Source organism: Triplophysa dalaica, chromosome 13, assembly GCF_015846415.1.
Source record: "Triplophysa dalaica isolate WHDGS20190420 chromosome 13, ASM1584641v1, whole genome shotgun sequence".
Lineage (NCBI taxonomy): Eukaryota > Metazoa > Chordata > Actinopteri > Cypriniformes > Nemacheilidae > Triplophysa > Triplophysa dalaica.
Window position 1 is genome coordinate 22,531,327 of NC_079554.1, and position 22,804 is coordinate 22,554,130.

The 22,804-nt window shown below is 40.1% G+C and overlaps 3 protein-coding genes across 8 annotated transcripts; all 3 read left to right on the forward strand.

The window, feature by feature from the left end:
* The first annotated feature begins 2,408 nt into the window (after positions 1 to 2,408).
* On the forward strand, positions 2,409 to 4,817 carry pycr3 (pyrroline-5-carboxylate reductase 3). Its single transcript, XM_056764616.1, has 7 exons — positions 2,409 to 2,523; positions 2,598 to 2,688; positions 3,066 to 3,130; positions 3,252 to 3,431; positions 3,563 to 3,775; positions 4,003 to 4,095; positions 4,167 to 4,817. Exons 1-7 carry the CDS (start codon positions 2,476 to 2,478, stop codon positions 4,347 to 4,349), a joined length of 873 nt encoding a protein of 290 aa, XP_056620594.1. The 5' UTR covers positions 2,409 to 2,475; the 3' UTR covers positions 4,350 to 4,817.
* A 1,086-nt stretch (positions 4,818 to 5,903) lies between these two features.
* On the forward strand, positions 5,904 to 12,585 carry eef1db (eukaryotic translation elongation factor 1 delta b (guanine nucleotide exchange protein)). 6 transcript variants are annotated; one of them, XM_056764611.1, is made up of 10 exons: positions 5,958 to 6,041; positions 7,239 to 7,292; positions 8,241 to 9,046; positions 9,645 to 9,759; positions 9,978 to 10,049; positions 10,264 to 10,335; positions 10,674 to 10,758; positions 11,699 to 12,006; positions 12,146 to 12,340; positions 12,415 to 12,585. In XM_056764611.1, the coding sequence occupies exons 3-10, from the start codon at positions 8,244 to 8,246 to the stop codon at positions 12,451 to 12,453; spliced, it is 1,689 nt and encodes a 562-aa protein (XP_056620589.1). In that variant the 5' UTR covers positions 5,958 to 6,041; positions 7,239 to 7,292; positions 8,241 to 8,243; the 3' UTR covers positions 12,454 to 12,585. The 6 variants fall into 6 exon arrangements, with proteins under 6 accessions (XP_056620592.1, XP_056620589.1, XP_056620591.1 ...); XM_056764613.1 differs by having other exon boundaries at positions 5,966 to 6,041; positions 8,191 to 9,046; XM_056764615.1 differs by lacking the exon at positions 8,241 to 9,046 and having other exon boundaries at positions 5,984 to 6,041.
* Positions 12,586 to 13,731: 1,146 nt separating this feature from the next.
* si:ch211-221n20.8 (fibrillin-2) lies at positions 13,732 to 22,535 on the forward strand. Its single transcript, XM_056764558.1, has 22 exons — positions 13,732 to 13,781; positions 14,585 to 14,716; positions 14,818 to 14,875; positions 14,952 to 15,053; positions 15,145 to 15,264; positions 15,341 to 15,481; positions 15,565 to 15,690; positions 16,757 to 16,879; positions 16,987 to 17,109; positions 17,209 to 17,331; positions 17,400 to 17,522; positions 17,608 to 17,730; positions 17,837 to 17,962; positions 18,110 to 18,235; positions 19,198 to 19,290; positions 19,488 to 19,583; positions 19,663 to 19,758; positions 19,838 to 19,933; positions 20,024 to 20,125; positions 21,163 to 21,268; positions 21,363 to 21,479; positions 22,238 to 22,535. Exons 2-22 carry the CDS (start codon positions 14,597 to 14,599, stop codon positions 22,314 to 22,316), a joined length of 2,319 nt encoding a protein of 772 aa, XP_056620536.1. The 5' UTR covers positions 13,732 to 13,781; positions 14,585 to 14,596; the 3' UTR covers positions 22,317 to 22,535.
* The last annotated feature ends 269 nt before the right edge of the window (positions 22,536 to 22,804 follow it).

The window sequence follows — 22,804 nt, forward strand, 5'->3', positions numbered from 1 at the left end:
CGCTATAATGTTACATTATAAATGAATAAAAATACTCAATACGATACTTAAATAAAAGACTTTACTCTTCAACTTCTGAATACAAACTGTCACAAAACAAGAAATAAATAATTTGCAAATGTGCTACTGCAAATGTAAATTAAATGTGCAAATCTTTTAAATTCATTTACATATATGGCAGACGCTTTTATCCAAAGTAACTTAGATTGCTTTATCCTATACTTTTTAAGTAGGTATTTGCAATACCCTGGGATCGAACCCACAACCTTTCGTTGTTAACGCAATGCTCTTACCACTGAGCTACAGGAAAACTGTATAAAACCAAAATAGACAAACATTCATATGAATTGGTGCAACCAACATGGTATATTTTAACATTCACTTCAACACACACAGCAATGCTAGAGGGCATCCCTTTAACTTATAAGGTTAAGTTCCCCTTCGGCTTTTTCTCCAACTTAAACTGATGTCTATTATCGATACGTGAAATACACCTAGATAAATGTACATTAATAATGCGAGACATTTCACTGTTGATGGCGGGGATTTAACGTTAGCTCTGGTGAGGGCCATATAAGATCACGAGTCATGGCTAGCAGCTACCTCAAGTGACAGATAAAGGTTTCTGCTAAATGTAAAAAGTATTAAATACTGTATAGTAGCCTACAGACGTTAAAAACACACTTTCCAATTGGTTTTAGTGTTTAGACCATTACATGTATTACATAACTGAATTTTAGATTATGGAATATCCACAATTTTTACCAAGAAAACACTTCCCAGTGATACAGTTGGTCAAGATTCCTCATGTCCCCTCTCTCTCTCTCTCTCTCTCTCTCTATCTCTCCATCTCTTTCCTCCGGATCATTCGTAAAGAAGACGCGCATGCGCGCTCATTCACAATTAGCATAATCCACGCCTACTGAAACAAAGCTACGCAAATTACGTATCTAATGCTGGAATCCTCTGAACTTCATTGTCTGGTTTGGCTACATTATTTTACATAAATGCATAAGAGACTTGTAAGATTATTACTTTTGCCTAGGTAGAAGGTTAAAGAGTCTAGTCGATAGAACACACAAAGTTCAGGACCCTGGAGACTAAGAATGACACAGACACAGAAGTGCAGTTCATTCAGAGTCCAACATTTAGTAATTTATATTCATAAAAGGGGAAGTAAATATGTCATGGAAAGATATGTCATGGAAACATGCCAGACCTATATTGATATTATTCACGTGAGTTAGTTCCTTGTTCTTAGAAATTCTTAGAAGTACATCTATTAATATTGTTGGCAAAAGGCAGCATTATGTTCTGAATCATTCTGTTAGCTTGGTCAGCACTTAAACTCAAGTAAGATTAGACATAATTCGTGAACAATAATCATTGCAATACATTTCACATAAGATGTGTGATACAGGCAAAACCCAAATCCTCTCAAATTAACTAATTAACGCCAAAGTGTTTGTAGCCAGCTGAAATAATAATACCTGGTGCATTTCTGAAAACGACCAGCTGAGGGCGCCTGAGAACACTTTGAAGGCACTGCGCGAGTGCGTGTTATTCCGAGCGGAGATTCGTTGGTGCTGTTGTTTAGTAAATCCGCAACAGTTAGACTACTCACTGGTATCTTATTTTAAAGAATATAACTTCATTAATTACGTTAATATTAACTTATCCATTGTTGTGTATGATGGTTGGTCAATGAAGTGTTTGTCCCGCCTTTTCTCCACTGTGATTGGACGGCTGTGTGAAAACGGAGCTCTGCTTTTTAACCAAAGTTAAAAAGTAAAAAATGATAAAAGACAGGCCAAAAAACACATGAAATATCATTATGATACATAGTGCATCAAAATGCTGAGTCATCAGTTTGTCTTAAAGAATACAGAACGTTACGTGCGGTTTAACGCATTACACTGCAAAAAAATGACTTTCTTACCTAGTCTTTTTTTCTTTTTTTCCAGTGAAAATGTCTAAATATTCTTGAAATAAGATGCATTTTCTTGGTGAGCAAAGTGACCTAAGAAAATAAATCTTGTTTTTAGTAAAAAAATATGAAATTTCAGGGAATTTTTCCCTAAAACAAGCAAAGAAATCTGCCAATGGGGTAAGAAAAATAATCTTGAATTAAGTGACAAAAAAAGGTAAACCTTAAACCAAAAACATAATTGAAAAAAAAAAGATGACTAAAAGAAAAAAAGGAATAATTAGAATTAGAAAAATACATTAAAGACCCGCAGTGAGAAAAGAGTAACATTTTTATGTGTTTTAATGTCTTGTCTTTAGCATCCCTTTTTAAATAAACCAATCTTTAAACCAATGTTATTCATTAATTTTCATATATCATTTCTTGCCCAATCCTCCAGTCCAGCAGGTGTCAGTATGAGTGCTGTAGTGTCTTATGAGTGACAGCAGAAGAACATCCGCTCCATATGTGCACGAGTCCACTAAACATTTGAGTCTGTCAACACACGAATGATGAATTTATCTCATCAGACTAATGATTCACAGATGATTCAAGATGTAAGAGTGTGTTTTGATCTCATATGCTGTGCAGGAGGGTCTGTTTGTGTGTTTAATGTTAATTTTGGGTTCAGGATCAGACTGAAGTGACGTCTCAGATGAAGATCGGATTCATTGGTGCGGGGAATATGGCGTTTGGGATAGCTCAGGGAATCCTGACATCAGGTACAGACTGTGGTCTTTTTAAAAACAATACATACATTTTTATGGAAAGAAAACGCATCTCTCGAGGTTTATATTACTGTTATCTTCACACAGATAATGAAAATGATGAATGTCTATATACATGATGTGCGCAGCATGAGAATATTCATATACATTTTTTTTCTGTACATACGTCTATAATTATATTATTATGTGTTATTTGGATGTTCTGGAAGCACATACTTAATCTGATTGTGGATAAAAGGTTACATAAGCAGAATGAATTTGAATAGAGTATTTGTATTATTTACATAGAAATGTTTATTTGTCAATTATAGAACATTTTGTTAGTCTATATATTGTTGACAATGTGCTTGTTGTTATGTGTTTTGCTGTAGGGAAGGTTTCCCCCACTAATATGATTGTTAGTGCTCCGTCTATGAATAACCTTCCTCGCTTTCAGGTGTGTCCTGTACATGTTTTTTAGCCTGTGTGTGTAAAAACGTCTCTGGACCTTCCTGCTGTATTATTATTTCACAGCGTGAGAGCACTGAGCTGCTGATTATTGTACGTCATTTCAACAGGAGAGAGGTGTTGCTATAACTCAAGTGAATGAAGAGGTCGTAGAGAAGTCTGTTGTGGTCTTCCTTGCCGTCAAACCTCACCTCGTTCGAAGGGTCCTGTATGAAATCTCGCGCTGCGTCACCCAGCAACACATCATCGTTTCCATGGCAGCCGGAGTCACTATAGCAACACTTGAGGAGGTCAGGATTCTTGCACCATTTTTCAGTAAATGATTCTGCGATGCTTTGGTTTTGATTTGAAATTCTGTTATCTGCACAAGTGCACACTTTCATTTGTGTCGTGCGTCTTCTCTTTTTCCTTGTTTTGATAGCTGCTGCCCGCTGAAACCCGTGTGATTCGCATGATGCCAAATCTTCCCTGCGTGCTGATGGAAGGAGCGCTGATCCTCACCTCTGGCTCATGTGCAGGAGAGAAGGAGGAGACTCTTTTGAAGAACCTCCTCAGCCCGTGTGGATTGGTGGAGGCGGGGCCTGAGCACTGGATCGACGCCCACACAGGCTTGAGTGGCAGCGGTGTTGCGTTTGTGAGCTTTGACACTTTGTTTTTAAACTCGCTAAAACAACCAAATCCCGTCCATGGTTGGGATTATCTACAATACAAAGTTTAAATGGACTCTGTACACTACATTGAAAATAATGCAGTGTATAGTATTATAAGCTTATAAACTATATGGAAGTTAAAGACGGGTTAGAAAGTCATGTAGTGTACTGGTTACTGATTGAAGGATGATAACGGAGATCTGTCTTTCAGGTGTATGTGTTTGCGGAAGCTATGGCAGAAGGGGCTGTTAAAATGGGAATGCCGGGCGCTTTGGCTCAACGTATTGCAGCACAAACCATTCTGGTAGGTTCACATGCGCATCTATGTTCCAGAATACTTGAATTAAAATCATGAGCTCTGAATCCTGCTGGTAGGGAGCTGGATTGTTACTGCGTGATACCGGCAAGTTGCCTGCGGAGCTGAAAGGTGAGGTGTGCACACCTGGAGGAACCACGATACACGGCCTCCACGCGCTGGAGAGGAGCGGCATGAGAGCGGCTGTCATGGGAGCCGTAGAGGCGGCCACTGAAAGAGCAAGAGAACTCGGGAAAAAATAGATCAGGGAATATTATCGAGCGATTGGGAATATTGTATAGAGAAAAGCTTTACGTATAGCTACTTTCTTTACAAATGAACTTCATCTACGGTAATGATTGATCTACTGAGGCTGTAAAATGTTCCCTTGACATCCATCATCAAAGCCTTCAAATGTTTTCAAACACAAACATGTGGAATTGCTCAGGAGTGAGTGTGTTTTATGAAAGCCAAGAATACACAACGTCTTGATGCAACAATGTGAATATTGATATAAGAAAGACATTTTGGCTGTTACCAACTTTGTACAGTTTTACATGTTTAATATTCTGTTATTTTATTAGTATGGTTCTTAAAGAACCATTGAGATTCTGAAACCAAAGGAGTTTAGAATGGGACCAAATGCATTCTTCATAATAGCTGTTACTTAAATAATAATAAAAAGGTTCAACACAATTGGTAAACAGTCCAAATAAAAATGTTTATAGCAAGCTTTTGTTTGGTGTATTTACTTCATGTACTGTGATCTCACCCTGATGTTTTAAGTTTTACATACATGTGCATTTTACAACAATATGTGTTGTTAAAGTGCTAGACAAATGAAATGGACTTGCCTTGACACGATTGACCTCAAATTGCAAAATACATCTTTTTTAATTAGTTTATCATCCTCCGCAAATCATTCTGATACATTTTTCTCAGCTTGATGATTATAATTGAATCATGTCATTTATATACATGTCCATCCTTCGCATCTCAGTTTGACAGAATGATCAAGCCAAAATAGATCATCATTTTTACCTATGACGTTATTATAAATGTATTGCTTATAGTGGGAATTGAGGGGGCACGGTGGCTTAGTGGTTAGCACGTTCGCCTCACACCTCCAGAGTTGGGGGTTTGATTCCTGCTTCCGACTTGTGTGTGTGGAGTTTGCATGTTCTCCCCGTGCCTCGGGGGTTTCCTCCGGGTACTCCGGTTTCCTCCCCTGGTCCAAAGACATGTATGGTAGGTTGATTGGCATCTCTGGAAAAATTGTCCGTAGGGTGTGAGTGCGTGAGTGAATGAGTGAGTGTGTGTGTGTGCCCTGCGATGTGTTGGCACAACATCCAGGGTGTATCCTGCCTTGATGCCCGATGACTCCTGAGATAGGCGCAGGCTCCCCGTGACCCGAGGTAGTTCGGATAAGCGGTAGAAAATGGATGGATAGTGGGAATTGCATTGGTTTTAATTAAGACAATAAAGGTCTGCGTGTCTTGGCTGGTAGTATGTTGGGTTTTATTGAAACTAACAACACAAATTGTTTTTGCCCAGGAAAAAAAGGTGTTAAACACGAAAAAAACAAATGATCATTTCACAAAATTAATATTTAATGACGTCATTCTGTATTCCGTAGAGCAAAGAAACGATTGTGGAATGTACCACTTTGCAAAAGTGTTTTATTTCACACAATCACCCTTCAGTGCATATGTGCGCTTAGTCTATATGTACACACATACACTTTATGTGTGTAAATATATATAAAGACACAAGTCCTTATAAAAATCATTTAAGCCCCTTTACTGTTCGCTGTGTAGGTTTATACCGGTGTTGACGTAATGGCCCTCCCCCCGTGCGCGTGAATGGTTCGCTCGAGACATGCTCGCCCTTTCTGTTTCCATGAGCTCGCGTTAGAAGAAGCGGCGTTTCATACAAAACCAACAAAAGGGCTTAAAGTGAGTATCTTTCTGAAATGTCAAGCTTCTTTCTTAATTAACTACGCGTAAAGGTTCTGACGAGGGACTAGAGATGTGATGTGTCATTTTAATACATTGTGTTTAATCAGAAACCAGTAATAGGTTCCGCTGTCAATGAATGAATGAATGTATATACCTCGCATGACAGTGGCATACAAATACACGTGCTTTGGTCAATTAGTACTCGATAGTTGTGTCATTTGAGTCAAGCGTGTGCGGAAGTGCAGCAGATTATCAGGCGTAATGACGCATTTTTATTTTAACCACATCATGCGGCGCTCTTCATGCAGAGCGGTTTGTGACATTTAAGTATCGCGAGATCAAACTGCTGCTGATGCTTTGGAACAGCTCTCGCGATACCCGGTTATCAGAGTGCGCAGGTCGAGCAGCGTATCTATTGTCATGGTGAGATCAGGAGAAATCTGTGTTTAATACAGGTCAACAGATTTCGTAGTATTCCTTTAAATAAAAACATAAATGGTGACGTTATATAGCAATGTTTAAAGTCCCAGTGAAATTAAAAATGACATTTTCTGGGTTTTGTTCATGAAATATTGCAGCGTTTATTGTAAAGAGCCTACCAATGTGGGTCATTCTCTTTTTAAAATTCATGTGCGTCATACTCCTCAATTAAAATCTGAAAATGCACATCCGCCTTCTCATATTGACATAAGTAAGATGGATTGGGCGGAGCATCTGTTAACTCCTCCCCTTCAACTGTCAGTCCATTTCAAAATGCAATGGCTGTTTTAATACATCCAATCAAATTGCAGGTGAAAAAAAACACGACCACTACTTTTCTCAATCGAAATTCTGTTATATGCACGCGGGACGATGACGTACTTTCACTAAATATGATGAATATGAAGACAATAAAGGTCATTTTATCTAGGCACTAGTGATAGAAGTTATTTTAGGCAACAGAATCATGCGGGGTCCTAAAGGGGACCGGCTTCGAGAGGAGACCCGATTTGTCATGACTAGTTTGAATGGAGTTGATTAGTATTCAAAAAAAGTGCCTTGACATTATTATCTGATTGTTTTATTATGTCACGGCGACAGCACATCTGGATTTTAACAATTCTTTTGAGCGCTCCTTCAGTATTAATGCTTATAACCTCATCAGTTTTCTAATTGCACGTTCTGGTTTCTCGCTCGCTTTGACTGGATGAGAAGAACGAGTTAAACTACACACTGTTTATTTAATAGAAACTGTGTTTGCCACTGAAGGTGAGTTACAGCTGATCATGCATGCTGAATGTGTTTGTGTTGTTGCCTTGTTTTAGATTTGTGTGTGTTTGTGTTTCATCCGTTCTTTGTTGTATTTTACATGGTACTTTTTTCTGTTATTTTTTGTTAGATGCTCATTAGTCATGCGTGGTTCATATCACGTTTGAATGATTATAATGCAACCATTCATTGTTTTTGTGTTGTGTGTAACAAGTTACAAAGTAATTAGTTACTGTAATTTAATTACTTTGGGATTACTCAAATTTTCTCTGTAATTTAATTTCTGATGTAACTAAACTAATTACTTTGTGTAATATATGTGTGTGCAATAGTGGAACTGACATTAAATTTTAAGTCTACACTTAAAAATCTGTGATTTCATGTATAACTCTCAAATTTGTATACTTTGGTTTGTTAACATGAGTACTTTCTGTAGTTTGATATTATTTATTTTAATGCATTTCAATGAATTTCTATCCTTCAATCAATTCTAATCAAGGTTGATGTATGATCTAGAAAGTAATTAGTAATAAGTAATTAAATATCTTTTGAAGAGAGTAATTTGTACAGTAATCTAATGACTCTATTGAATATGTAGTTAGTAACTACTTACTTTTTCAGAGTAACTTACCTAACACTGTTTGTGTGAATGTGTTCATGTGGTGTCTTGGTGTCTTTTAAAGGTGACGAGTGTCGGTTTTGGGCCTTATAGGGTCGTACAGAATTGTAAACTATTTTGTCAACAAAATGTATCTGCTTGGTGTCTTGTGCACATGATCTGACGCCAAAAGAATGATTTGAAGTTGATTGTGTTGACTTGAAAATACTTATCTGAAGTTGAAAATGACACACCTCACCTTTAATGTAATAACCAACATGCGTGTTATTAATTCTCTAGTTCCCTGTTGCTCTTCTTGTCTTCTCTGTTTATTTACCCTCCTTTACAAGAAAATGCGTCAAAGAGGCTCCCGGAATTCTGCTTCGAATCGCACCAATTCCACCGAAGGCCAGTCGGGTGCTGGCTGTTTGTCCAAAGCTGCCCTACAGGGTCTACAGTCAGAATGTGCCGCCGTGTGGTTTGACCGCGCCGCCTTCGAGCGAGCAGAAAGCTTGTACCACATCCGACTGCTGGAACGTCAGAACGGCAGCATGACCCCCACGAGCTCTTCCCCCAAAAACGAAGACGCATGTCACCATGGAGACCAAGCGGCCGTTAGGGTCAATAAAGCCAGCTTTCACCACGCCGAGAGGCGTTTTACGGAACGCTCTCTGGATCAACCGATCGCTCCGAGATCTCTTCAGCTGCACCCTTCCCAGCCTCCATGCGACGAGGGCTACCAGTCACAAACGCCGACCCCTCCCACACCCGCTTCAAGACCAATCAACGGTACCTCGTCATCCCTAATGGGGGTGTGGCTGCAGAAGCCGCTTTATGACAACGCCGAGACATCTTATTACCAGAACCTGTACGCTTCAAACGTCCCAAAGCCAGAAAACAACAACAAGCGCTCCAACTCCAAGCGGCGAAATGGTGCCGGCGCCAAGAAGGCGAAATCCGCTGCTTGCAACCAGCAGAATTGCGATGACGTCCCCACCGGTAACGGAGGAGTGCGATATAATTTCCTGCATGCGGACAGCGAAAGGGTGTGGCTAGATCGTGGTTGCTATGCGGAGGTGGAGACTAGGTTCCACGATGGAACTGCGGCCCGAACCGTCAAAATGTCTAGAAACGATTCTAGCGGGTCTCGCAAGAAGTATGACTCGAGAAAAAACCCACACACTTTTCCCTGCACGCCTTTAGTTTGTTTTGTAACCTTACGTGTGTTTGACTTCATGCCGGTTCGCGTGTGACACCATAACAGATGTCGGCATAACGTCAAACACACCTGCAATTTTCTCACACATGATCACCCACCACAATCGACTCTTATTCAGTTCTGTTCATCTCATGTGTTGTTTTATTCATTGTTCTTTGAAATTTTTCATTTTTGATAGTTTGAATTCATTGTACTGTTTGTATTTTGTTCTCCCGATTACTTTTTTCTTGTCATTTTGTTGTGTTGATGTCATGGCTGCACATCAGTGTTAGAGAGCATCAGATTCGTTTCATTTCTCAGTCGTGTGCCAGAAGCTGGTGTTTTTAAAGTAGGGTAAATTCACGCAAACGCTCGGCTTCACACTGTTCTGCAGCTCTTTACACTCAAACATCATCTTATGCACTTCAAAAATGTTGAATTTCAAACATGATGTTTCACACCGCAGGTAAAAGATTGTTTAAAGGAATCAGACACACGCTTGAGTGTGTCAGAAGCTTTGAGTTTGTGTTACAGGTTGTGTTTTTGTGTTTTGCAGAATGTCTGTGTCGGACTGTTTTGCACAGGAGAGGATTTGGTTTGATAAGCCGCGTTACGATGAAGCTGAGCGTCAGTTTTACGAGAGGCTCAATGGACCCGCGCAACAAAAGCAGGTGTTTGTAGCTACGTTTCAACATTTTACTTTCATACTGTATGCTGGTCATTTTCTATATTTATCAAAGTGTGCAACACACAAACTGTGTGAAGTCCCACAATGCAATGTGCTCGACTCAACATGTGTCATTCTACATTATTTCATCAGATATGTAAAATAATTTTTTAATGAAATTGCGAAATAATGTAAATTGTCTTTCTCTGCGACGTGTCTCAGGACACTGGGGCTAACATGATTCTTCAGGACATTGCTAGGGCACGAGAGAACATCCAGAAATCTCTGGCAGGGGTAAGTTGAACTCTTTTGCTTGTCGTCTGCTGCCCGCACAGTGCACACAACGTTCTATAGAGATGTTTTGCTTTTATTCGACTTTTAAGGGAGCACACCTTAAATGCTGCCTAGTGCAGAGGCCACTAGGTTTCCATTCAAAGCCTCAGTCTGCATGTCGTCTGCGTTCACTCGACCTTCATCTGCTTTTTCCTAAAAAAAATCTCTCCTTCAGCTGAAGACCACCTTGCAGCCAAATAGAGGCTCCTCCCATAAAATATCAAACCCCTCCCACAGCTTCTCTCCTGTAAGTGTGTGTTAACACGTGTCACAGCAGCTCATTTCACAGCTGGTGTCATGTGTGCATGCTACAGTGTTTAGTATGCATGCAGAATAGTGTAGACGTCGTCTACTTCCTGTCTTAATAGCCAGTCCTGCGATAACCAATCAATAAACCGATAGAATTTGTCCAGATGTTCTTTTTTTAGTCTTTGCATGTTCTCAGAGTGTGTCGTGTTTTCTGTAATGTTGTCCAAACAGTGTTGACTTGTAGTTTGTGTTAATTGGTCTGTTTGTGGTAGTTTTGGAGTGTAGCAGAGCAAAAAGTGATGGGAAGTTTGACCTTGCGTGTGGGTGTGTGTTTAGAGCGGAGGTCCCAGCGCTGCCGATTATGGAGAACTCACAGCACGCTTGAAGAGTCTGGAACTGGAGAACCAGAGTCTTCACAAAGGTTTGTGTTTAAAAACTGCTTTCCTGTAGCTCAGTTAGAGCATGGCGCTAGCAACGCCAATGTGATTTAATAAAAAGTGTCTTGTGACATACTATTCGAGCATTCTAATAAATTGCGCTATTCTCGCGTAGTTGGACACTTGAACATTTTGAGTTTACTGGCTTTATTTGGGTGTGAAATTCACTTCACAACAGGCGCACATTCGCGTCATGGGAGGGGCTTCTGCCAGGCAGCTCCAGTCTTGTGTGCGTATTTACGTATACATGTTTATGTATGTATGGCTCAAATTGTGTTATGGAGCATTTTTAACAATTTACCAGATTGTCTGATCTGTTCACTCAATTTCTTCCAAGCAAGATCCTTTTTATTCCTGTTTGGATAAAAGTAAGAAGATGTATTGTACAGCTCCTGGTATCCACATACAGCAACGATGATTTTGTCCTCCATTATTGTTTCTGATTTCTGCCTCCGCTCGCTACGTCATAATCACATCACTACTAAAGGAAGCTCACGATTGGTTAACGCGGTGCGAATTTTGCCAAAGTTCAGATTTTTCAACTCGACGTCAAGCGCCCAAAAAGCTCAATTCGCGTCGCATCATTCGTGCCATCAGATGTCCTATCGTGTCTTTGCATTGACTTAACATATAAATCACTTGCGCTTAACGCTTCATTTGCGTCTGATGGGAACTCAACATAAGACTTTATGCTTTTCTTGGATTTTTTTACATTTCAGAATTATCAGCCTATCCACGTTTTCCAAATTATTCCTAAACATGACACAACATTTGATCCTGAACCAGTTGCTGTAGCACAAATGAGAGTTTGTTCAACCCTGTTACCTATTGTGTTATACATGTATATGACATTTGCAACCTTGGTTTTATGGTGAGCAGTGATGTTTCCATCATGTGAAGGTTGTTATTGTTCTCTTGTGTCAGTGGTGGGCGGTCTGCGTTCTGCTCTCAGTAAGATGGAGAGCCGTGTGTCAGTGCTGGAGAAGAGAACCACAACACCCACCGTTAACGGAACCGCTACTGTCCATAAATCCACTCCAGCTCCTCAGAAAGCCGCCGCTGCTCCGGTGAAAGAGGACGATGAGGATGACATCGATCTGTTCGGCAGCGATGAAGAGGTTGATGAAGAGGCAGAGAGGCTGAAAGAACAGCGGCTGCAGGAGTACGCGACCAAGAAAGCCAAAAAACCCGCTCTCATTGCCAAATCCTCTATCCTGTTGGACGTCAAACCTGTACGTACCTGCACTGAAGTCACGTCTCCTTTATTAATCGAAGCACGTTTGATTTTCGTTAGAGTCGTCTCATTGTAGTAACAAAGTTATGATTATGATATGGCTCAGATTGGATTTCAATGTTGTTTTTCATGGCAAGTGGGACGATGAGACCAACATGTCAACGCTGGAGGAGTGCGTGCGATCGGTACAGGTGGATGGGCTGCTGTGGGGGGCGTCTAAACTCGTTCCGGTCGGTTACGGCATCAAGAAGCTGCAGATCAACTGCGTGGTAGAGGACGATAAAGTCGGCACAGACTTCCTAGAGGAGGAGATCACCAAGTTTGAGGACTACGTGAGTCAGGTTTCCACTCATGAGTTTGATTTATAATATTTGAAGCTGACCTGTTTGTGTATTTCTCGTGACAGATTCAGAGCGTGGACGTCGCGGCTTTCAACAAGATCTAACAAACCCACATGAGGACCATCACACACTACTGCTGCGGATCATTTAAAACTTTGGATTTGTGCTTTTTGTCTCGTGTTGTGTGTTTATGTAATTGACACAAATCAATAAATCTCTGTGACCAGAATGACAAACAGCGTCTAAGTCTTAACTCGCATACATCAACTGCTTTTGATGACATGTAATTTGCGTGTCTGAATGCTCCCAGTCACATTTATTTTACTGTAGTATGTTTTTGTTGTCTTAGAATAAATTGCGTAAGAGCCCATATCTTCTTTTGAGGTTTTAACCCATATGAAGGTGAATAAATGATGTTTTGGTTTCTTTTTTGGGATATCAGATATTCTGAGGTCATTAGAGCTGTGGCCTGTAAAAACATATTTGTGAACCTGGATTTTAAGTGGCACGAGAATATTTTAGTAGAAGCCAATAATACATTGTATGGGTCAAAATGATTTTTCTTTTACGCCAAGAATCATTAAAGATCGTGTTCCATGAAGATAATTTGTAAATTTCCTACCGTAAATATAATCAAAAGATGACCTGCTACAATGCCTCGGATTTACAACTTCAAAGGCGATTTTATCAATATTAAGATTTTTTTTGTGCACCCTCACATTCCAGGGTGTTTACATCACCATTTTGCAGGTGATGTAAAAATCTAAATTTCGAGGAACTGACCCATGAGACTGGTTTTGTCGTCAGGGTCACATTTCAGATAACATTGAAATATCAACTTCATTGTGTTGTGCATGGAAAGGGTTAAGTTAGAGCACAGCCCCTGTTTAACTCTGGGGGTCTGCCCGTCTTCATTCAACTCTTTCGAATCAGTCAAATGAACGACTCCTTTGACTCGTCTTGTTCATTTGAGTCATTTGCTGAATGTGGCGCGACGGAGAAACAAAATACAATCCTGCTTATCATCCGTTGTTAAATTCAAGTGTTAGTGTTTGATTTTGTGGTAAAATCTAGTTTTTGTAAGGCTTTAACTTATTCCACCGTAGACGATGTTTTATGTTCAATCCAAATTTCAAAGTCGCGTTACAGAAAATACCCTAAAGATAAAAAGGGAAAAGAACATAGAATGAAAGAGGAACAACATGAAAAATATAAAATATAATGGAAATGAATGTATATGTTAATGTTGGTATTTTTACTGACTCTGATAATATGTGAATCGCTGAACATTTCTGTATCTCTGAACGATTCACTTCAACAAGATTGACTCAAAAATCGTGACTCGTGTATCAGTAATGATTCTCTTCACGTTCACGCGCAGCTGTCCGTCGCGGACGAGTTTTGGTGCAGCGCGAGCTCGCGTTATCTCCAGGTGTGTTTTGTGAGTGAAATCTTGTTTAAAAGTGAGATAAACTTCGCCATCTTTCAATCTTTCTTAATGTTTTGTTATACTTTAGTGTCACAAACATATTTTCGCTTTTCGATTCATTTCAGAAAAGTATGAAGAGTTATTCTTCTTTACTTTACCTCTGAGGTGCATTGCGATCTTTAACGTTAAACGTTTTTCATTTTTTCGTGTGTTTGTCAGAATGTTTATGCGAGTTAGTTTTGGTCCCTAGTTCTGTGTTATTAATTGTTTGCACGGTTCAAAAACAGAAGTGTGTAATGTTTGTGTCGGTGTTTGATAAAGATACGTTTATTTTGTGACATTATGTAATTACCTCATACAGATACATGTATGTATGTATGTATGTATGTATGTATGTATGTATGTATGTATGTATGTATGTATGTATGTATGTATGTAATGTGTGTGTGGTTACAGAAGTGTCTGTGTCATGTCTGGACTTGAATCCGCTCGACCCCCAAACCTGCAGTAAAAGTCTTTGTGTGAACTTTTCTTTGAAGTGCACTTTATAGGGTGCACCACCATTATACAACTGAATGTCATGAACACTCGTCCGGGTCATTTCATCCTCTTAAAAAGCTTTTTTTTTTCTTTTCTAAAATTCGGTTTTACCCATAATTCTCTGAAGGTGTTGTATTCATTTTTTTGTATTTTCTTAATTTTTTCTTGCGATTTTGGGGTTAGAGATATGACTTGGATGTTTTCTGGACGTGTATGAGATTCACCCATGTTTTGATTGTGTGTGAACGTCTTGTCCCTCTCTTTAGTGTGTGTGTAGTATGTCAGTCACACAGGCTCTGTTGTTGTTCGTGATGCTGTTTGTGACCGACCATCTCAGTACAGAACCAGAACAACATGAAGCTCTGAAACACACCGACACACACAACGTGACGGATGCGGTCAGTGTCAGGAGGAGAAGTTCCTCAGCGTTTAAAATGAAAGATGTTTTTAAGTGTCTGTCACCCTTGAAGGTTTTTATATTGTGTTGTTTTGTGTACAGGATGAAATTACAACCATAAGCAACTTCAGTCAGACGTCACAGCAGTCGCCGTCCCCAGGTCACAAACACACACAATATTTTACAATATCATCTCGCTTTATCTCTCTCTGACCTCACCAACCTCCACCCTATAGCAGGATTGGTTGCTGGTTGCCGTGGTAACCAGGTTCAATCAGATGGTCAGAATTGCTCTTGTGCAGCAGGTCACCGTCAGGACGAGACAGACGAGTGCAAAGGTAAACACACACACACACAGTTATTAGTTTAAATATATTTAGGCTGAAAACTAAAAGCTTGTGTTGTGTTTTGTTGGTTAACCCTCTTTAGATGTTGATGAATGTCAGCAGGGTGACATTTGTGGTTACCATGCCAACTGCACGAACACACCCGGATCCTTCCTGTGCAGTTGTCTCCGTGGTTACCTGATTGGTCTGAAGGGATGTCAAGGTCTGCAGACGTGAATCACACACATTAGTATGACGCTGTGCTGCATCATGTTGGTCATCGTGCGTTGTTTGTGTAGACATAGATGAGTGTGTGTTAGCAGCAGTAACAGGCCTCCGGGCGTGTGGACGCAGGGCAGAGTGCACAAACACACCCGGATCTTTCATCTGTTCCTGTCCGCTGGGATTCGTGCTGGCGCTGGACGGGCAAAACTGCGTCGGTCTGTTTCTGTGTTAGTGTGCGTGTGTTTAGTTATTGTGTGAATGTAAAATGGAGGTCAAACTGTCTTCTCTGTTTTTCCAGACGTGGATGAGTGTAATTTCGAGGAGAGCTGTCGGCGGGAACTCGGGAACCTGTGTGTGAACACAGAAGGATCATACAAGTGTTCATGTCAACACGGATTCAGAGAGGCAGAAGCCACATGTGCAGGTAAACTCACGCGTGTGCGTTATCAGCTGAACGTCCACCGACAAATAATGTTATCGTGACAAAACAAATCTCTAATCTTTGAAGGAAAACTGAAAAACACTTATAAGGTTGTATATCAACATGAAATGTGTGCATGACTAAAACAAATCATATTGGAAAAAATAAGAACCAAAAGCTCTAAAAAAGTTTGTAATGTTTCGAGCACTGAAAATCATGTAACGATAAGTAACGAATCATGTACCAAGCCTACTTTACACTAGTTAAAGATTCTTTAACCTTCAAACTTTTCTGGTTTATTTTTTATTTAATAAACAAATAATAGATGTTCATAGAAACCCAGAAAAAATGATTTATTATTCATATGTCTAACAGGCCTCAAAACAGACAGCAATCAGACAACGGTTTGATTCAAACAATAAACTTCCTATAATTTACACATTTATAAATAGTTTTTCTACATACTGTACCTATATCTACAATCTTTTGCTAATAGCAATAAATGATTGATCACAACAGAAAGACAGTACTGTACAGTATTTTCACTGTGAGCGGCGTGCAGCTGAAGAAGTTTAACTAGAGGAAATTATTTATGATTTATCGGCTATAATATATCGGCCTAAATTTTATTATAGGCCAATACCGATAACATTAAAAATGACCATTTACCGGCCGATACCGATATGGCCGATAATTAATCGTGCATCCCTTAAAAAAATGTATGAGGGAAAGTTGAAGAATAAAAGAGCTTTTTATTCAACATGTTTCTGTCAAGTATTTATCAAACTGATAATATTTTTAAACTAAACTTCTTGATTAAAGTTTAAAGATTATGTCAAACTACTTAAGAAAAATATTTTTCATCAAAATCCCTCAAGACTCAACAAAATTAATCATGAAATGAATAGAATGAAGAGTGTATGCCACATGCATGATTTTAACATCATCATCAGAGAAATATTCATGTGAAAGGAGTGTGTCATTTCTGCTCCACTAACACCCAATGAAACATTTAAAATAATGTTTGACTTTACATCGACGTGCATTCGCACTGCGTTGTGTTTCGCAGATGTTGATGAGTGTGTCGAGCAGCAGAACGTGTGTGTTGGACAAGGGGAATGTGAGAACACGCTGGGCAGTTACAGGTGTGTCTGTCAGCGGGGTTACCGTGGAAACGGCACCCACTGCTCAGGTGAGCGGACACATGTGGCACTGTGATGGTGCCATAGTCAGATGTGAAAGTGTAAATATTGATCATTCTGTCGTTCCATGTCTCTGTGTGTCTGTGTGTGGGCGCAGATATAAACGAGTGTTTGTCTGGAGATCATGGCTGTGATGTCAACGCTCGCTGCGGGAATATCATCGGCTCATATTTCTGTCAGTGTCAACAGGGATACAGCGGAGACGGACACGCCTGCTACGGTCAGAAACACAATGATGCTCTAATGCCATTGCATGACGTGTGTTTATTTTGTGTTCACATGTATACAAGGATAATGTTGTGTTTGTGTGTGTGTTTAGATGTAGACGAGTGTGCGCAGGATAATGGACTCTGTGAACACAACTGCACAAATTGGCCTGGAACACACAGCTGCCAATGCACTACAGGATACACACTTACACATGACCTACACAACTGTACAGGTAAACAAACATATCAAGTACACTACTGACCTCACACACACACACACACTTTCTTTCACTTTTCACAGATGTGGACGAGTGTGGGGTCAGTAATGACACATGCGAACAGTTCTGTATGAACACGCGTGGATCATTCCTGTGCTCCTGTCGCCACGGATACCAGCTGCACATAGATGGACACAGCTGTGTGGGTCAGTGTGTGTGACATTGACATTTAGCAATCAGTGTCTTTTGTCACGGTGGGAATTCAATGTTGTGTTTGTGTGCGCATGTTAGACATCGACGAGTGTAGACTAGAGAACGGAGGCTGTTCACATGAGTGCACAAATACCCCCGGGGGACATGTGTGTCACTGTCCTTCTCCTCTGCTTCTGGACCACCGCAACACAACCTGTGTCAGTATGTAATGAGAGTTTCATGTTTTGTTTTTAATGCTGCGTGTGAATAGGGCGTGATGTTAAGTTAATGGTGTATGAGACGTGTTTGTGTGTTTTGTGTTGGTCAGATGTGACCTCGTGTGCTCTGAGGAACGGTGGATGTGATCATATCTGCTTACTGGGCTCAGGCGGTCACGTTCAGTGCAGCTGCAAAGCAGGATGGGAGTTGAGCTCTGACCAAAGATCCTGCGTCGGTAAAACACACAAGTAACTGAGTAACATATATGCAGTTGTGTATGTGTCACAGGCCTGGAACAAACTCTGTACATGAGTGTCCGCGAAAATGCACTTTTACACATGAATGTGTCAGATGTTAGTAGGGTATTGTCTTTTCTCTGCAGATGTGGATGAGTGTTTGGGTTTTAATGGAGGATGTGAGCAGGTGTGTGTGAATGACGCGGGGGCTTTTAGCTGCGGCTGTCGCTCAGGGTTTGAGTTACGTAAAGATGAGCCCACAAAATGCCAACGTGAGTCCCAAATGCCATTACATACACACACAAACAGATACACATACACTGATTCATACACACTGATTCACACACACACACACACACACTGATTTATACACACTGACTCACACACATAGATTCATATACACTGATTCATACAAACAGATTCTCACACACACACTGATTCATACAAACAGATTCACACACACACTGATTTGTACACACTGATTCACACACGTTGATTCATAAACACTTGATTTATAAATATATAATCATACACACTGATTCATACACAGTGATTTACATACACACACACACAAACAAATTTACATACACTGATTTGTACACACTGATTCACACACACACACACACACACACACACACTGATTTATACACACTGACTCACACACATAGATTCATATACACTGATTCATACAAACAGATTCTCACACACACACTGATTCATACAAACAGATTCACATACACTGATTTGTACACACTGATTCACACACGTTGATTCATAAACACTGATTTATAAATATATAATCATACACATTGATTCATACACAGTGATTTACATATACACACACACACACAAACAAATTTACATACACTGATTTGTACACAATGATTCACACACGTTGATTCATAAACACTGATTTATAAATATATAATCATACACACTGATTCGTACTCAGTGATTTACACACACACATACTGATTCACATACACACTGATTTCACACACAATGATTCATACAGAATGATTCAAACAAACATACAGTGATTCACACACACAGGTTGATTCATACACACTGATTCACATTCACACACTGAGTCACATACACACTGATTCACACACACTGATTCATACACAGTGGTTCACTTATACACACTGATTCATACACTCTAAATGGAACAAAACATTGACCTTCTTTATTTCTGTCTGTGTGTTTCTCTCTCTTTCTACATTGTTTCCAGCCTTGTGTGATCCTGTCTGTCAGAATTCAGGAGTGTGTGTCTCTCCGAACACATGTGACTGTCCGCCCGGTTACCCTGGGCCGGGATGCTCTGGTAAAGTGACGTGTTTGTTTCTGCTGGATTTTTTCTGGCTTTTAAATCTTATCATTTGAATCTTATAATATCATGACCGTCATTGAGTTCTGATATTCATTGTTCAGTTGTGTGTTGATACACTGGACATCAATCCTGTGGAAGTCCCAGCAGTGTCCTCATTCAGCTTAATAATATTGTGTTTCTGTGTTATACAGCCATGTGTTCTCCGCCCTGCGCTCATGGAGGTTCATGTATGAGGTGGAACACCTGCTTGTGTCCCCCAGGCTGGACAGGTGACGGCTGCCACACAGGTGACCAGACCGTACATACACACACACACACACACACACAGTGTGACATTGATTTGACGTGGATGTGTGTTTGTCTCAGCGGTGTGTTATCTGCCGTGTGGTAATGGTGGACGGTGTGTCGCTCCAAACACCTGTCAGTGTCCCTCAGACTACACCGGACCTCAGTGTCTCATACGTGAGTATGTGTGTGTGTGTCACATTATTACTGCGAACAAGGATTTCACACTTGTGTGTGTGTGTGTGTGTGTGTGTAGCTCTCTGCTCTCCACCGTGTGTTAATGGTGGCAGGTGTGTGGACATCAACACCTGCAGCTGTTTGGACGGTTGGGAAGGCGCTCGCTGTCAGATAGGTGAGCACACAAACACAAAATGTACCCATGAGCACACAACTTTCCACACAGACACACTTTTCTTACGTGTGTTTGTGTTTCTTTCCTCAGAACCCTTAAAATGTGCACCGTCGTGCAAGAACGGTGGGGTGTGTGTTGGCCTGAACAGATGTCAGTGTGTGGAAGGATTCACAGGACAGCTCTGCGAGACAGGCACGGGACTGAATGACATCACTGGCTTATCATTACATCATTACTTTAGAGTTGCATGTTGTCATGACATCATGCATCCATAACGACACCATAATTAGTATTTAATGACGTCATTCATCTCATGCACACTCATGATGCGATTAATACTAGGATTTTGGAAAACTGCGATTACATTTACATTTAGGCATTTGGCAGACGCTTCACTTATTACAGGGACAATCCCCCTGGAGCAACTTGCTCAAGGACACACTGGTGGTGGCTGCTGGGATCGAACCAGCAACCTTTTGATTACCAGTTCAGTAGTATAACCCACTAGACCACCATCTCCAATTACACTTTACATCATGTAAACGCAATCATTCGATCAAAATAATGCGATGAAGCTCATAATTGATGTAGCATATGTACCGTACACCGATTTTAATCGCAATATGAAGGCATTTTAACACTTTAATCTTATTTATGCTGCTCTGAATGAGGTGCGCATGTGCTTCTGTCACACATCTTAAGAGCAAATTCACGGTTAACATGTCTGAAGTTTTAACGTCAACTCAACATGAAGTCTCTCCTACGTATCTTCACACAGAAAAACGCAAACGGGATGACAGCGTACGCAAACGCTGTAGAGGCATTTTCATTATATATATATTTTTATCACAGCACCGAAAAACTGTGAAACACATCCGGACAAAGGCGTTTAGCATTTGATGCAAATATATTAATGCAGTAGCCAGTAAAACACACTTACTGTACCCGAGAGCATCTTTTGTTCTGTGTATTTTAGCAAATAATTTGACGAATAAAACGTTCATGTAGACGGGAGCAAAGAGGTGTTGTCATGTAAACATGTTACTGCGATTGAGTCCTTACTCTGATTATTGGAAATAATCTCGTTATTGTGCGCATGTAAACGAAGTCATTGACCATGACTCCATTTATTACATCATTTGTTCACCATGACATCACAATTGATTCTTCATGTTGTCATGTCTCGTTACATTGTCATTCTAATATTTTGTGTGTGTGGGTGTGTGTAGCTCTCATCACGCCATGTGTCCCGCCCTGCCATCACGAAGCCTCCTGTGGTCCTCACAACACCTGTGTGTGCTCGAAGGGAACCAGCGGATTACGCTGTGAGAAACTGTAAGAAAACATGCACGCACGCACACAATTAGGAAGTGGCATGTGATCCTGACTCACTGAACATGTGGTGGTACTCTGGCATTGTGTCATTCAGCACCTGTCCTGTGGTGACTGTGGTGGTCAGTATGGCTCGTGCGGTGCGTAAAGGCTTCAGAGAGAGTTACGTTGACCGCTGCGGACCCCTCGGTGTCCAACTCTGCACTAAATACAGGTGACAAACCACACACAAAGACACAGGTGTACTTCGAGGTGGTTTTATTAAATATACTTAAAGGGACGGTTCACACAAAAATGAAAAATCCGTCCTCATTTACTCTTACCCTCGGACTGTTCCAAACCTGTATAAATGTATAATCTCAAAGGCAGATATTTGTAAGAATGTCAGCAAAAAGATCTCAGCGCCATTTACTGCCATAGCAGGGAAATAAATACTATGGGAGTCAAGGGGATCTGTTTGTTTACTGACATTCTTACAATTATATTCCTTTGAGTTTAGCAGAAGAAAGACATTCATTTTTGGGTGAACTATCCCTTTAAATAAACCTTCAATATATTTTATATATATTTAAAATAAAAAACTACATTTGTATTTATACTACAAGTTAACTTATAGGTATGCTGATAGTTCATTACATTTACATTTATGTATTTATCAGACGCTTTAAGCTACTCACAGTGCATTCAAGCTTTACGTTTACGTTCAGTTTGTGTGTTCCTTGGGATTCAAACCCATGACCCTTTTGCACTGGCAACACAATGTTCTGCCACTGAGACACAGGAACACTGTACTTGTTCATTACTTGTAGGTAATGTGTGTGTGTGTGTGTGTGTGTGTGTGTGTGTCTATGTCTATGTGTTCTAGTACGTGTGCATATTGTGTGTCTGTCTTCTGTGTTTTCACCTTTTTTTTTTACTTCATATTCCCAATGTCCATACACACGTCATGCTGGATGTTTTGTCTGTTTATAGGATAAATCAGGCACGTGTGTACCTGCAGGCATACAGGGTGGGCTACAAGATCCAGTGTGCAGAAAGCACAAAACCATGAAGAACAGGACGCGACGAACAAAACAAATACAGACTTACACTGTTTCTGCATATTCTGACATCAATTATTTAGCACACACACAGTACAGTTGAATGTGTATGCGTATGTTTTATATAAATGTGTTTGATAGTTGAATGGTTCATGATTGTGTATTGTTGATTTTGCTCATTGTGTATGCAAAATGTTTTTTATAAAACAAATAAAAATACGTTTGTGGTAGTTGATTACATATTGTTTTTGAAAACTCCCAGAAGATTTTGCTAATTTATTTACTGTATGTTTTAATTATCTAGCTTTGGTTTTTCTTTTCATAATTCTGTTACATTACATTACATTTACATGTAGTCATGTAGCAGACGCTTTTATCCAAAGCGACTTACAAGTGGGGTAGATAATGGAAGCAATTAGGACAGCATAAGTACAACAAAAGCATAAGTGCAATCAAAAAGAGGACTAGTCTCACATAGCCTAACACAGTATACGGAACC